This window comes from Kryptolebias marmoratus, linkage group LG16 (assembly GCF_001649575.2).
Source record: "Kryptolebias marmoratus isolate JLee-2015 linkage group LG16, ASM164957v2, whole genome shotgun sequence".
In the NCBI taxonomy this organism is placed as follows: domain Eukaryota; kingdom Metazoa; phylum Chordata; class Actinopteri; order Cyprinodontiformes; family Rivulidae; genus Kryptolebias; species Kryptolebias marmoratus.
In genome coordinates, this window is record NC_051445.1 from 13,959,033 (window position 1) to 13,975,318 (window position 16,286).

The window sequence follows — 16,286 nt, forward strand, 5'->3', positions numbered from 1 at the left end:
GGGGGGGGGGGTATCTGTGTTTTCACCTCATGGACCCATTTGTAAAAATTAGCTTTTTGGCCTGATCTCACTCTTCACTGTAATCATTTCCTGAGATTAAACGGGTCAGGTCCAAATCCTCCCCCCTGCAGAAACAGAGATTTAGTTGATGTTTCCTCACAAAGTAATCCAGCAGTGAGGATTCAAGGAAGGCTTTAAAAATACTATAAAGTAATTTAAATTTTATTTGGAAAAACAATAAACATTTGTGGTTTAAACAGATTTTTTTATATATACAGAAAGAGCTGAATGCCAGTTTTAACACCTTTGAATCATATTTTACAATTATCAGTTAATCAATTAATCTGTCTTTATATACATACTATGGCCGTATATTGTAGTATTTTGGGAATATATCTTAAAAGTAGTTAAATAATGATAATAAAGTTATTCTTGTGTTACTTATTGTGTGTCTGCCATAAGAAGAACATCCCAGCCTGAGGTAAGTCAGTCCAGCTGTAGCTTTGTCCGAGTTTTAAGCTTTTAGATGAAGCGGCGCCATTTTGTTGGGGCAACAGGAAACACCTCCCCAACACCTGGAGCTGCTCCACCTTATCTCACACCATCAGGTAGTTATCACACTGGTGCTTTGATTTGGGATTTAAATATTCAGATTTATATTTAGGTTGTCCAGGCAGCACAGCTCGCTCAAACCGAACAAGGACACCTTAAAGATTGTAAAGTCGAACATCGCTTTAAATGACAGTGTTTGTTTGACGGAGCTGTCTGGGTTCTCGGCAGAGGTTTGCAGGTTGTTCCACATTAGCAGCTTGGGCTCAGTAAACTGCATCAGTCAGACAGGGTGAATGCTGAAGGTGAGAGTAAAAAAACCCCCAAAAAAACACAGAGTGGGACAGGTGGGTGGAGGGACGGGGGGACGGCGGAAGGACATTGAAAGCTCTTTCATCGCTCGTCTCACACAGCCACACAGTGAGTCATTAACGCTGCCTCCCTCCAAGGTCAGGGACGCGGTTCATGGGAAGAGATTTTAGCTTGATAAAAGCGTAAGTTTGACGCTTTAGTTGTTCTGTGCTCCTCCTGCTGCGAGCTGAAATAAACCGACGCTTGTCCTTCAAAGACAAACATGCCGTAGTTAAATAAAACATCAGAGAAATGTCATAACCTCTGCATTTCATCCTCTTTATAAAGACCAGGAGCCTCTCTCTCTCCTTCGTCCTCTCCCTGAGCGTGTGTGTGTGTGTGTGTGAGCCTTCTGCCTGACTACAGGAAGTGGATTTTCGTTGCCAGGTGCTCCAGATTCTGTACCTCTCATCACTTCTCCGGTCTGCTGTTTATACTGGCTGCCTTTTCCACCTCGTTCCCAGCCTGAGGACTGGACGGCCTTTTTCAGTTGTTTAAACTGCTGCTTCACGGACGTCGCCCCTGCTTGTTCTTCGTGTTTCCGGACTATCTGCTTCTTCCCCGATTGTCTTCAGAGCCTGCTTTAAATCACCTTTTAAAACCCTGCTTCAGCTCCAAACCCCTCTGGCGCTCTGTGTCGTGGCATCTCTTGAAGGAGCGCATGTCGACTGCCACCTTGCATGCCAAAGTTTAAAAAACAAAACGCTCCTATTATACGTTGGGAAGGACTTCCAGCTACTACCACGCCGAGTTTTAGCTCAGCATCTTTAAAAATGACTAAGTTGAAGCCACTTTTGCGTTTGCTAAATTTGACTGGCTGCGGGCAACAAAAGTTAGCGGTTGGAGCTCATTGGTTAGGGTTCGGGTTCATGAGATATTTTGCTAACAAACGAAGAATCGTACACAGGAAGCCACGAGACGTGGGCAACTATAAACCCATCCTGTTAAAGCCCACAGAACATGACATGACCTCAGTCTTTTCCTGATTGAGCCAATTTGAAACGATTTGGGTTTTCTTTGAGTTTCTTTTTGTATTTATGGTTATTGTTTTTTTTATGTATCTGGTTATCCTGTGTTCAGTTTGGGTTTATTGTTTCTTTCATTTTGTCATTCGGTTGTCCTCATGTTTAGTTTTGCCTGTATAGCACAGGTGTCAAACTCCATTCCTCGCGGGCCGCTCTCCTGCATGTTTTAGACGTGTTTCTGCTTTAAAACACTTGTTTTAAATGGACGACTTGTTGTCGTGCTCCTGGAGAACTTGATGATTTGGTGAGGAGGTAATTAAACCGTTTAAATCAGGTGTGTTGGAGCAGGAACACCTAAAACTCCCAGGACAGCGGCCCTCGAGGCCTGGAGCTTGCTCCTTGTGTTCCTGTCATCACTCACTTGTCCTTGTTTGCCTGACACGCCCATCTTCACCTGCTCTGAGTCAGTCTCCTAATTACCTGCCGCCTTTAAAATCTGATCATTTCCCTCCTTTGTCACTCCAGTGTGCTGTCTGGTTATCCTCGTGATCCTGGTTTTTGATAATTTTTGTTATTTAGTTTTCTTGCAGCCACATCAGCCTTTTTGTTTTTTGTTTTCCTGGAGCTCTTGATATGAGTCTGCACATTGGGGTCGCCTCACCACTAACCAAACCTGACAGAAACATTTAAAACCACCATATATATTAGAACATGCCTCAGAATATTTGTTCTTTTGTTGTTGTTGTTGTTTTTAACGGAGATGCCTTTTCAGTTCCTGCATTTGTCATGTCTCGAGAACGACAAGCTCAGTTTGTGCTGTGGGTGGTACTTGAACGATTTTCAATTACTTTCACTTCCAAAAGGAAAAGCTTTGCGGGCAATGAAAAATTAATGAGTCTGCAGCCTGTCGGTGAGCGCTCAGAGCCCGTTGGTCCATCAGGCGGGTTCCATGTTGTGTGTGAGACACAATTACCTCTGAGGGAAACGTAACAAGCTGGTTTCTAATAAGTCAGATGTGTTTGCAACAACAACAACAACGAAAGTGCCTAGATGTCCCAAAGTTTGCTGCTTCCTCCGTGCAGGAAACAATCAGCGCAGCTTGAGCGGTACCTGTCTGCTCTCGAGCTTGGACGAGGAGCTGCTGTTGCTGCGCGACAGGGAGGAGATCTTCTGCGACATGGCCGAGCCGCGCTCCTCCAAGCTCATCTCGCCGCGGACGGGCCCGCGGGTCCTACAGCCGGACTGCGAGGGCCAGCTCCTCCAGCTGAGGAAGAAAACAGGAAAAAAGCACGTCATGTAGGGGACAGGACAGCAAGGAGGACGGTCTGAGCTGGCAGGGCTGCGAAAAAGCCTTCCAGCACTCACCGGAGAACACGTTAGGCCAGTGGTATCCAATCCTAGTCCTGGAGGGCCACCATCCTGCATGTTCTACTTGTTTCTCTGCTCCAACACACCTGATTTGAATCAATGGGTGATTAACAGGCTTCTGCAGAACATGAACAGGTGATTTAACCACTGAATCAGGTGTTGGAGCAGGGAAACAAGTAACACATGCAGGACAGTGGCCCTCGAGGACCAGGGTTGGAGGCCGTTTGAAGTGTTTTTTGCCACCTCTGTGCAGCAGAAAGCACAGAGGGCAACGAGAGGAGCTGCACTCTCAGCGTCAGAGTACAGCAGTACGCCCATCGACTGGAGGATAGAAACTTGACTGCAGCTGGAGAGATCAGAGGTTTAAATATTTCCCATCAGAGGGGGATGGAGTGTCAGCGTCTGAGCAGGCTGTGAATCTAAAGGACCCACTTCCAGCTTTGTGGGAGGTCATAATGTATTCAGACCTGAGGAAAAGCAGCAAACTGAAGCGCGGAAAAGGATGCTTATGATGCAAAGCGGTTCATATTCAGGGGTTTTCAAAGTGTCTAAATTACTCACTGACTATTTGAAGAAACATTTGTGGCCAGCACAGATTATTAATTGAAATCATTCGTCAAGTTAAAATGAAAAAAAAAAAAAACAACTTGACTCTTGATTAAAGCATCGCACATTTTTATAGATGTAATGGTCGAACCTTGAAAACAACGTGATATCAAGAAAGACATCAACTCTCAGAGTATGTGTTGTGGATGACTCTCAGCTGCTACCAGACCAAATATTACCTCATTATCTGTAAACATGACTGAGTGGTAAGTGGAACTTGAAGTGTGGGTTGTGACTGACTTTCAGCTACAACTGCACCAAATCTTAGTTTAGTATTTGTAAAACTGACTAAAATACAGCCATTTTTGTGTTTTCTATTGTCAGTTGGCTGTGGCGGCCATCTTGAATGGTGTTGACTCCAAAAGTGAATCGGTTGTAGTCGTATAATAATAACTTTCTGTGAGTTTTATTGAAATTTGTAGAGTGGTTTGTGAGATATTTTGCTAACAGACAGACATAAGAACACAATCGCCCGCCTTTTTGCCTTCTGGCAACATAAATCAGAACCTGTCTGTTTGAGATCCACGCAGTGACACGTTGTGATGACAGAAAAAATTAAAGGATATTTCAGAGACGTAATCAATGATTCCACATCTCTGCACAGCGTCTCGTTAACGTGGGGAAAAAAGACAGACGTGAGATCATCAGTAGAATACTGGTTAATCATTTCAGCAGAGTGTGGAAATAATTGGGGCCCCTTAAAGGAAGCTTCTGTTCGCCGCCACACAATGATCAACTGAACGTTTTCACACTCCAGTCTGCCGCGTCGCCGCAGCCACGTCGCCGCAGCCACGTCGCCGCAGCCACGTCGCCGCAGCCACGTCGCCGCAGCCACGTCGCCGCAGCCACGTCGGTCTGAAGCCTGATCAGCAGTCGGGATGTGTGTTCCTGTCATTTCATTACACCACCACGATCACTGGGTCAAGTCATCGCCTGGAAAATACTTTTACATTTTTATAAATTTTACAGCCGGATTCAAGCTTTTTCAATACTCCCAGAGTCTAAAGGTAGAAGCGTGGAAATGGATAGTTTTCCTTAAATAACACCTTAAATAGGGCATCTCAGCTCAGCTGGCACAGAGACGTGAAAATAAATCACAGAGGATGACGGTTCTCGCACGATCAGCAATCAGATAAGCGTGGCTGTGCTGATTAAATGTCTGCCCGTTGACCTGACCATTCATGGCTAATTACTTTAGCATCATTAATTACACCTGCTCGTTCATTTTAAAGGGGTAGTTCGGACCCGTTCATGTCGTTTGTTATCACGGGGAGCTGCAGCCTGATCTGACTTGTATTTAGTGCTCTGTGGACAGGTCAGTAGTTTATCCCTGGGATGATGCTTGTTCACTCATACTGTATCTACAGCCGGTTCGATTACCGTTAACCTTAGAAACCCTGAAAGAAATCCGATTGTGCTGCAGAACATGCAGAAGCCACACAAAAAGCCCGGCAGGCTGGATTGTTTGAATCTTCCAGCAGATATGACAGTAAAAACTATAGCTTGGTTTTCCTTCTCTGTGGTGACCGTGCGCGACACGGCGTGTTTGTTTCGTAGTAAAAACATGACGTGACAAGACACGGCGAGAATTAGGACAAACTTAAATGCTGGGAAACAAAGTAAAACTTTTACATTTCAGGCAGTTTCTGTCATACTGTCATGTGTCTGGGTTTTGTTCTGTTTTGATTTAGGGTTTTCTTGTATTTGCTGTTTTTTGTCCTTGTCTTGATATTGTTTTGTCTTCTTTATGCTTTAGTTCTGTGTTGTCATCATTCACCTGTCCTCCGCTCAGCAGTTTTCTGGTTTCTTGTCACACCCATCTCCAGCTGTCTTCACTCCTAATCACACACCTGTTCCCACTTCTCCTCATCACCCTCTGCTTTAAAACTTGGTCTTCCTCTCCACCTCTCTGCCGATTCATTGTTGTTTGTTCATGTTAGTTTCTAGTCTGGTCTCTGGTCCCTCTCTGTTTTTGCCTCGCCTTGTCCCGCCTTTGTTAACTACCTGGATTTTTGTTATAGTTAGTTTTGCTTCCACGTCAGCTTTTTGTTTTCTAGTTTTGTTATTTTAATAAATCAGTTTTTGTTTTAAAAGATGAGTCTGCATCTTGGGTTCGCCTCACTGTCACCACGTCCTGACACGTACAGCGGACATGACGAGACCTAAAGTGCTCAAGCGCTGGAGACGGGAGAGAAAATTTTATTCTGAAGATAAAGCAGAACAACAGGAAACGGTAGGACCTGATAATGATCCGAGAAAGCTGAGGGTTAGACAGACTGGGAGGGACGATTAGTGGGGGAGAATCAGGTGAGCCGATGAGCAAATGAGGACCAGGTGTGTAGGGAGCTGAGGGAAAACAGAAAGACATCACACAAGTTACAAAATAACGCAAAAACTCACATCCCGACAGTTTCATCCTTCTTGTACTGATATCAGATGAATAAAAGAAGAAAAACACAGAAAATTATTTGCTTTAGCAAAATATTTGCAAAAAAGAAATTGTGTAAAAGGTAAATCAGAAGTGAGGATAGATGATTCACGTCTGTTTCGCACTTCAGATTTCCTCTTGTGACAAAATTCTGCAGTTCCTGTCTGACTATCTCCTGTCTGACGGAGCATTTTAATCTGCTGATAAAGGCTTCGACTCGAGGTTAACAGGCTAAGCGAGGCGCGCCACGTGTTGCTGAAGGAGCGGTGGCCAGGTTAATCGCCTCCCCTGCTCTGCATCTGGAATCCCCGAGCTGCGTAATGATAGCAGCCTCTGGGGTAAAAGCGTGGACGACCTGACCACCTCTGCCACGTGGCAAGCGAACCGCACCCTGCAGCTTACGCCGTCAGGCCGTAAAAAGCACCTGATCGAAGAGGCCGGGCACGTCAAAAAGAGCCCATCAGCAACAGGACATTATGTGTTTTTCCAGCTCAGTTGATTCTGATTGCTGAGGAACAAACTCTGCTTCAGTCCACAGTGATTCATACAACACTAAATCTAACCTATTGATCAACTCATTGCTGCTTTTATCGTCTCTCATGATTTATCCCCCTACTTTTCTCTGCTCACATCAGCTGCGTGGCGGCCTGAATCACTTCATCACTCCTCAGGGTGACGTTCTCGGGCGAGCATGGAGGCGATCGTAGCATCGGACGTCAGAACTTCAGTAATTACCCTCACTCATCTGGAGAGCACTGTGTGAAGAATCAGTTTACAGAGCAGCTTCTGGTAAAAGAAACTCACCTCAAATAAACATATTTTCTGCGTTCGACATGTTGAAAAATACAGAAAATATGGATGATGATGCAGATTGTAATTATGAGTAGTTATGGTCGGTACGGTTGGTCAAAACTGTCATGTAGAAGTCGACACGTTGGTACTGAGTGAACACCGACAGCTGCGGCACAGACAGCCACAAATACAGAAAACAGAGGGAAACATTCCTCCAAGATGAGCAAATTCCTGAGCTCAAAAAGGTAACTATACCATACTTACAAATTTCTACAAACAAGAGCAACATTTTAGAACTACAGTGGGAAAAGTAACATCATCAAAACATAAAAAAAAACTTTAAAACTTTTCAACAAAGATGGTCCTATCTTGAAAAAATGAAGTTGTTAGCCTTTAGCAAAAACGTTATGAGCTGTCTTTGGGCGGCATGCAGGCGATAAAAGGAGGATAAAAAAAAGCTGATTTCTGTATCTGAATCAATATTAAAGTTGTGGTGTTATTTAGTTTATGTCATAGGCTGAAATGCACACACACATGCACACGAGGAACAACCAGAAACCAGGACTATAAATACGCTGAGGAAGAATCGAAGAATCGAATGGAGTGCAGGTGTGCTGATTACTAACACTGAACGGATGAGTCCAAAAGGCAAGAAAACTAAAACAAAAACCAAGTCACACTTGAGAAGAACAAAATCTAACACAAAGTTTACAAAGAGAGAGAAATTCTTCCAGTAAAGGTGATGCTGTTGTGAAAAAATATGACTAAGTTTTATTCATACCAACATCTGCGCAACACACAGCTGGAGCTAAACGTTAACGAGTTTAAAAACAATCAAAATCATTGCATAAATTTTAATTATAATGAAATTTAAACTCTTAAAAAAAGTTTTTTTTAATTTAAAAAGCTCTTTACCATAGATATTATATAAGTAAATATGAAAAAAAAACAATGAATAATAATGGATCATTTTCTGTAATGGAGAATAAATGGCACCATGACAATGTGAGTTTATTGTGTAACAAGGGAAGCAGTTCTGTCCAAGAAAGGCTTTTTACTAAAAGATGGGTGAGTGGAAAGTCAGAAGCTCAGCATCTAGGTGCACAAAAGATTATACAACATCATCTGATTTTATTAGGTGTGCAGGGACTGAACAATAGTGAAAGGATGAAGTGATTCGGGTTCTTCCCCAGAGGAAGGTTTTACTGCCTCCGACTTTGAGAACGCCCAGTATGCATTGCAATTTCCAGGCTCTGATTTGCACGACAAAGAAACAAATTTATGAAGCATCTTCCCTTCGAAAGTGTCTCATCCACAAAAGGCTAAATGGCTGGTGTGCAGAGGGGGGGGCTGACATCCTTTGAATATTCCAGCGCAGAGTGGGTGGGTGGAAGCCACAATGGTCGCATAATGAGAATCCAGGTTGACGGTTGAATGAAACAAGTGTTTAAAGGACAACAACCATACGGATTGTCTCACTCAGTATGTTCACTCGGCCCCGGCAGAATGCTCTATTTTAGCATCATTTGGGGCATTTTGTCTTAATTGTGATGGTATTTATTATAGACCAGAAAAAGAAAAGGCTTGGAGAGATAGAGGACAACATAACATATACCCAACAATTATTTTTCATTGTTTATTTGCCTAAAACTATCAGGACTAGAAAATGGAAGAAAATACTGCATTTCGCATTACATGGCGAGCAGGTGAAGCAGAGGACTGATCAGGTGGCAGATGGAGAGAGAACGCAACTTTACCTACCTGGAACTACAAACACAAAGCCCTGCTGAAGCAGACACGTCAAACCTTTAATAACAGAAATCCAAAAAAGCACCACCAACCTAAAACCACCAACTGAGACAATGATAAAGGCAAAAACCTAACAGAGAGTGAAGGAAGCCAGCAAGATCATATACTGAAGAAACTAACGACAAAATGAACAACAAGGGAACAGGAATCAACATTTGAGGCCAGGAGGCAACTTCACAAAACCCAGATAAACGATTAAGTCAGGATTCAGTCTGCCTTAAAGCAATAGTTAGTGGGCTGGAAGTGGGGTTCTATGGAAAGGTTATGAACAATTACTATCTTACCTGTTCAGCTCTTTGAAATTTGGAGAAAAAAAAGATCAAATTGAACTGGACTGATGAGTTAACGGCTAGTTTATGGCTCTTTACACCACCATCAGGTTTGCATTACGCAGCTATGTACACAGAGTTCGCGGCAGCAGCTAGCTATGGCACTTCTGGTGCAGCCCGGGGGAACGCCAAGCAGGGCTATCATGATATATAATAACACTAACGGCTAGGACATTTTGGTCCTGGCCCCGCTCAGACTAGCCGTTCGCTCGTCAGTTCAGTCAAAATTAAACTCTTTTTTTCCAAACTGAGGTCGTTTAAAGAGCTACCAGCTGCAGGTGAGATATTAATTGTTCAAACCAGCTGAACTATCCCTTTAATAAATCTTTAATTTAGTGTCACATCTGTTACCATGGAGACATAATCTCCACAGTTAGCCTGCTTCAGACCTGGTTAACATTCAGGTTTCGGGGCGTTTTCCTTGTCAGGGTTCACTCTAATCATAAATGTCCCTTTTGAACAATTATCTAAAACATGTTTTACCTGTTTTAGTTTTGTATTTTGCCTTTTATTGATCATTTGTCATTAACTCTGATAACATTGAAATCAAATTCAGCAATTTTACTGAGACCTTAATTGTTTTGTAATTAAAAGTGAAAGGTACAGCTAATCTGTACAAACAGCTGTTCGTACTGATGTTAGAGATGTTTGGCCTAAATCACTGCGGTTGTAATTAACCTAATTGCTCCTTCTCAGCCTAGTTTAGTGTGTGTGTGTGTGTGTGTGTGTGTGTGTGTGTGTGTGTGTGTTTTAAGATGCTCTGACAAGGCTCGGTCAAGGCTAACTTACTCCTCTTAGCCTGAATTTATGAATCCCACCTTTGTAAAGCAGCTTCCTGGAGTGTGGAGAGAACCGATGGCAAATGATGACTCGTGGAAAACAAGCAACAAATCAGAAAACTGAGTTTCGACCTGAAAGCAAACATCAGTAACTAAGGGAAGTGGTGAAATTTTACAAATGAGCAGCTAAAAAAAGGGAGGGGGAGGGGGGGGGGCATTTTTGGAAAATATTTCAATTTTATTTAGATCGAATTCTGAACATGGGACATTTTTCACTGCAGATACTTGAAACTCAGATAAAACGTTTGAGATTCACGCTGAGTTTATCTCTGAGCCCCCAAAAAATCTTTGTAACAGCCCTTCATGTCTCAAAATGAGTCTGTGTAGAGTAGTTCCTCCTTATTAAGGGTGAATTGAGGAGCCACAACATTAAAACCACCTGGTTAATTTAGGGTCCCCTGTGCTGTCAGAACAGCTGGGACTCGTTGGGACTTAGAGTTCCCTGCTGGGACCTGGAGGTGTCGTGTCGAGCTGGCGCTTTGGCAGCAGATCTTTCAGATCTTGCAGTTTGCGGCCTCCATGGATTTGGCTCGTCGTGATGCATCTTGTGGATGCCTGATTGGACTGGGATCAGAGGAGATTAGGTGTGACCTCCTAATCAACTTCCTCCTGCTTTCTTTGAGCACGTTTTGCCTGCGGGCTGTGATGGTGATCACATTCGAACTGTTTCGGTCACTTTGAAGCAGACGGGAAAGCCGCCGACCAGTCGTAGAGCTGCTTCAGATCGCAACTTTAGACGCAGTTTAATCTCTTTTTAAGATCCACTAACTACACAGACAGAAAGCGAACGCCTTCTGTTGCGTCTCATCTGCAGATTTAACGTCGCAGATGGTCCTCTGTCCCTCGGCTGTCTCCAGAGGCAGCCAGAGGGACTCACAAGCTCAGCAGGCTTTCAAGCCTCATTAGGATGTGACTCACCAGAATCGGTGTCTAACGCTCGAACCCCCCACAGAGCAGCTTTCTTCGGAAACAGAGTCATGACTTGTAAAAATTACAGTACTTAAGCCCCTATTAGGAGCTGATGCATGGCAGTAATTCAGAGCAGTTGGGTGGGGAGGATGGAGTCCCATTTCCCAGAAATGTGAAATGAAAGCAACAAGGAGAAGAAACGGGAGTTCGGCAATCACGGCGGAGAAAAGTGCGCCTGAAGCAGGCCTAGAATTAGGCGTGGCGCCGCGTTTTTACAGAGCGTCTTAAATAAGTTTAACAAAGCTATAAGAGTTGAGTCACACTCCAGTTTGAAGCCATGAAAAGACTTAAGCGCCACGTGATTACGAGGTAACACGCCATTAAAGCCAGCGAAGGCTGCAGGAAGCTCTATGAATGAGAATCGCTTTTAAATGTCAGCAGGCTTTTCACCCCAAATTCAAATATAAACTGATTTCCGAGTCCTGCCGGTTAAAATAAACAGAATTATCAGAACAGAAGAGAATCAATGTTGATTTATCGCGGCTCCACAGGTCAAATGTCGCTCTGAGCCCCTTTTTCAGTGTCTTTAGCTGGGAAATCACTTCCCTAAAGGTGACAAACGATGCCTCACACCTAATTTCGGGTTCTGGTAATCCTCTTATTTCTGCAGTCCACCAGCTTTCTTTCTGAAAGCTCCTTTGGCCACAAAGTAAAATGTGGGCTCTGGTGAGGAAAGGCAAGCATCACATCAGTGAGTCAAAGATTCTCGCGCCAGATTCGTAATAAAAGTTGCCTCATCAATAACAGGGATCTTGTTACAGTTGTGCATTAGACTGCTGGGATGATGGCACTTTGTGAGCCCAGTAATGCAGAGAATTGGATATAAGTGAAAAAATACCATATTTATGTAAAGAAAGATAAGATGTGCTTAAAACAAAGAGAAAAACTAAAATATACAAGCATGTTGTGGAAGTAAGAGCAATAAAATAAATACATTTCTCTTTACTTTGAGGTTTTTTAGAATTAAGAGGGAGCACCAAAGTAATAAAAGTCCCAGCTGATATTTTCATCAAATAAAACTTAGTTTAATTTTTATGTCTGTTGTTTGGTATACGCTAATTTATATTTCAGCCATTGTTTGTAAGGTTTGGACAACAAGTTATTGTATTTAAGTTAGGACCAAAAAAAATCTATGAAAAATCCACAAAAACAGACCTGATCCTGATGTTTATGAGGTGTTCTGAAACTACTTTTTCCATTTTCAGAAAATGTAAAAATACTAAATTTAAATTATTATTTTTAAAATAATGACAAATATATCTACAAAGTAAATATCTGTTATTGTATTCACTCATCTCAGAATGTTTAACTAAGACCATCTTATCTTGAAAAGGGTCAGAATTTTAGCCTTTTTAGTCAAATCTTCAAAAATAATGTCATGATTGTGTTACGTGTTGGAGATGAGGCTCAGCTACTACCACCCCAAATTCAACCTCAGTATCTGCAAAATAGACTTATAGACATTTTTGTGCTTGCCATGTTTGACGTAGTAGCCATTTTGAATTGGACCGACTCCAGAAGGTATCAGTTCATCCAGTGATTAGTTTCTGAGAGTTTTATTAAAATCCCTCCACTGCTACATGAGATTTTTTGCTAACACAGCAGACAAACAAACACATGCAGAGTAACTAGATGCTTTACAGCAGAAGGCTGTAATAAATCACATTTGATGCCAAAAAAAGCGTGAAATAGATACATAAAGAAAACTTTGCTGTATCATCTCAGATGGACAGAAAGGCAGTGGACTCATGTCCTGTGGTCACATGTTTCATTTAGCTTTTTACGAAATAGGAACACTGAGTTCTACGTGCCAAAAACCAGAAAAAAGGATTCAGTTTGTTCTTAGCCAAAGGTACAAAAATCCAGCTGTTGTGACGGTATGGTGGCAGATCAGTGTGTGGAGTCATGATGATGTTCAGTTTGTAGATTAATGCTCCACAAATGATTCCAGGAGTGTTTAAAACACACAAAAAATGGAAAACTGTGCATCAAACTCAAAGCTCCATCAGTGGGTGACTCTGAACCAATAAATAAATAGATAACTCGTTTTCCATTTTAAACCCCCACAGTCAGTGGGAACTCTGAACGTGGAGTTTTACATGAGCTTTCTGCTTTGAATTTGAAAAATAAAAAAATAAAAAACATATTTATAGTGTCTTTGTGAAACTTATTTTAACAAATACACTCACACAAGAGCTCGATGTGCAAATCAATGTGCTGGCAGCAGCAAAAAGAAAACTAAAGGTACTAAATACAAAAACGCAGACAGGACAGCTAATTTCAAAGATGGCAGAGGACTTACAGGACGACTGACTGAAGACGGAGCGAGGAGCAGCAGTTTTAGTAGGCGGGGGTGATGAGGGAAGTGGTGACAGCTGAGCTTAATGAATACAAGAAGCAGGTGCGAACAGACACTGAGAAACTAAACACGAGGAATCCTCAAAAGATAAACAAGGAAGTATAAAAAATAAAACACGAGGAGCAGCAACAGGACAAAAATCTACTAAACCCACGACAACAAAACACAACCATAGCATCACAAATCTTTTCACATGAGCACATATCCTTTTCCACACATGCTCAAACTTGGAGATTGGTTTGTGCCAACACTTGATTTGAAATCTTCAACCATTTGTGAGCAATAATTAAAAAAAATCAACGCCTAAGTTTTTCTCAGTTTGAGCCCAGAAGTTTGCATGTGTGTAAAACATAAAAGATGCAAAAGCACACACTGGGATTTCAGGAGCATGACACTACGATCGGTGTGACATCGTTTTTTCAGGAGGTTTATTTCAGCAGGACACCTCGGTCTGCGCCCCTCACAGCAGCAGGATGTCTGCATCACAAAGAGGACAATCACTACCAATCTGTCAAATGGGTAAAATCCTACAATTAACAAGACTGAAAACACATTCCTCTGGCAAAATCACCACAACGGTGACACAAACGGTTCAAAAGTGCAACGAAAAGTTAACTTGATGTCATAACTGGCTGTTGATTTTCAGTGAAGATGCTGAACAAAAAAATGTTGTTTTTGTTACATTTTTTTTTTACAACACTCCACCGTCAACGATGTATAAATTCGGTCAGTTAAAACATAAAATTCTGAATGTCTACCCCGTGGTTGGCGTGCTGACATGTGGCACTTTAACATCTGCTCTGGTGAATAAACCCCTCCGAAGGGGGGAGTCGTCTACATGCAGGAGCAGCTGACTGAGATAATCAAAGCCCAATTAAAGGCTGCGATACAACCCCAAATCCCTGACAACCTGAAGAGGAGGCATGAATGTAGGGCTGGAACCAGATGAAAAGCATGCCGGATGAAGTAAAAATGACACCTTCTCTGAGAATCAAGAGAAATAATCGCTAGCAAATAAAATGGGCCAGCCTGGAGTTTTGAAGAAAGGATTTCTACTGCAACGCTGACATTAGTATACTTCACATATACTCACAAAAAGTATATTTCTATTTTATCATATGTGCAATATACTTGAAATACTCAATTTTAAAATCATTAATTCTGAAATTAGGGAAGGCACAGCAGAGCGGTGGTTACATCGCCTCTCTGCCTTTCTGCTTTTCTGCCTTTCGGCATTTTACGTCATTTCCTCCCACAGACCAAAAACATGCATGTTAGGTTAATTGGTAACTCTAAACTGTCCCTAGTTGTTAGTGAGAGTGTGAATAGTCTCATTTGTCTCTATGTGTCCCTGTGATGGACTTGCAACCTGTCCTGGGTGTCCCCCGTCTCTCAGACAGCGGCTGCTGGAGATAGACACCAGCTGCTCAGAAAGGAAAAACATGAAAATGGATGGATGGATGGATGGATGGATGGATGGATGGATGGATGGATGGATGGATGGATGGATGGATGGATGGACGGTCATGAAATTTAAAAATGAGATTGGAGTTGTTGATTATCCTTCAAATGGCTTCAATCAGTCAAAGAGGACAGAACTGATGTCTGAACCAGCCTTCAGATAAAGTCCTAACTGAAACATAAAAGAAAGAGAAAAACCCTCCAAATGTGATTTTTCTCCAAGGTAATAATCAGTGAACTTCAGCCATTACTTCTGCCTTTTCTCAGGAAGAGCTGCAGTGTAAATGGAATCTGTCTGAAGGATAATGGAGGCTCAGTCGGGTCCAGAAGTTTCCTTTTAAAAGACGAATGCATATTCTTCGAACCGCACGGGTCATGAAGGCTGAATCCTTTCAGCCAAGAATAATGCCACAGAGAAATCTGTCTCCATCTCAACATGAGATTCATCATTCATCGGAGCGTCTGGGGACCGAGCGGGGGTCACGTTAGCCAGTCGACAGCCTCGCTCTGACTGTGTGTGGGCCTCATCTTCTCTGAAAGAGACGCATAGCTGTTAACGCCCCGTTTCTGATCTGATTAGGGGCCAAAATAAAAAGAAAAGGAACTCGTGATACTGCTCCTCTCCGAGCGTACGTGACTCTCTGACACGTTAATCCCTGAAGAGCTTCTCTGCTCTGAGTGTCAATCCTCGGCTAAAAAGCCAAATGTAGTCAGAGTTCTGATGGCACTGATTGGGCAGAGGTGGGTACAGGTGCTCCTTGATCACTCGCTGCAGCTAAAGGAAGTGGTTTCATTCATGTCTGAAACTGCTCAACAGACAAGGGGTGTTGTAGCACACACTCGCAGAAACCGCGCTGCATCCTGTTGAACAGCCACATCCTCAGCATGTAGCCTCTACTCTCAGCACTGGGGGTGGCAGAGGTCCTCTCCTTTGTTATCTGCACAACGTGTGTGTGTGTGTGTGTGTGTGTGTGTGTGTGTGTGTGTGCGCGCCTCTGTGGGGTGACATCCTCATAACTCAACCCCAGCTCATCAGGACGCAGAGGAGCAGCAGCTCAGTCCATCGCAGTTAAAAGACTTTCAAATGGACTGAATTTCAGAGGCACAAGCTGCTCCCCACTTTGCCACGTCCAGCAACTCGGCAAAAACTTTCCCAATAAAAAAATAAAAAATAAATTAAAAAGCAGCAGCGTTTATGACTCAGCTCTGATTAAGATGCAGCCTCACCCTGGAAATCAGCACATAGCTCTGCTCTCATAAGAATAACAATTTAAAAAAAAATGTCCAAAAAACAGAGCAAATTGAAGGCCTAGCACTCCTTGGAGGAATGCATTTGGTGACATTTAAGGCTGCAAAGTGTTACGAAGACAAAGCGTCTCATGCACTGTGACTTTTACGGCAGAGGTCAAGTTTGCCAAACGAAACTGGCAGAAATGCGTCAAACAGTTTACAACGTATAGT

At 42.7% G+C, this 16,286-nt stretch overlaps 1 protein-coding gene across 7 annotated transcripts in view; it reads right to left on the reverse strand.

Annotated features, from left to right (window-relative positions):
* The window catches only part of osbpl3b (oxysterol binding protein-like 3b), a 39,190-nt gene that overhangs the window by 17,907 nt on the left and 4,997 nt on the right, over positions 1 to 16,286 (reverse strand). For all 7 annotated transcript variants that reach the window (XM_017426594.3, XM_017426592.3, XM_017426591.3 and 4 more), the window contains exon 2: positions 2,976 to 3,129. In XM_017426594.3, coding sequence (XP_017282083.1) covers positions 2,976 to 3,071 — 96 coding nt within the window. In that variant the 5' untranslated portion in view covers positions 3,072 to 3,129. The remainder of the gene's footprint in view (positions 1 to 2,975; positions 3,130 to 16,286) is intronic.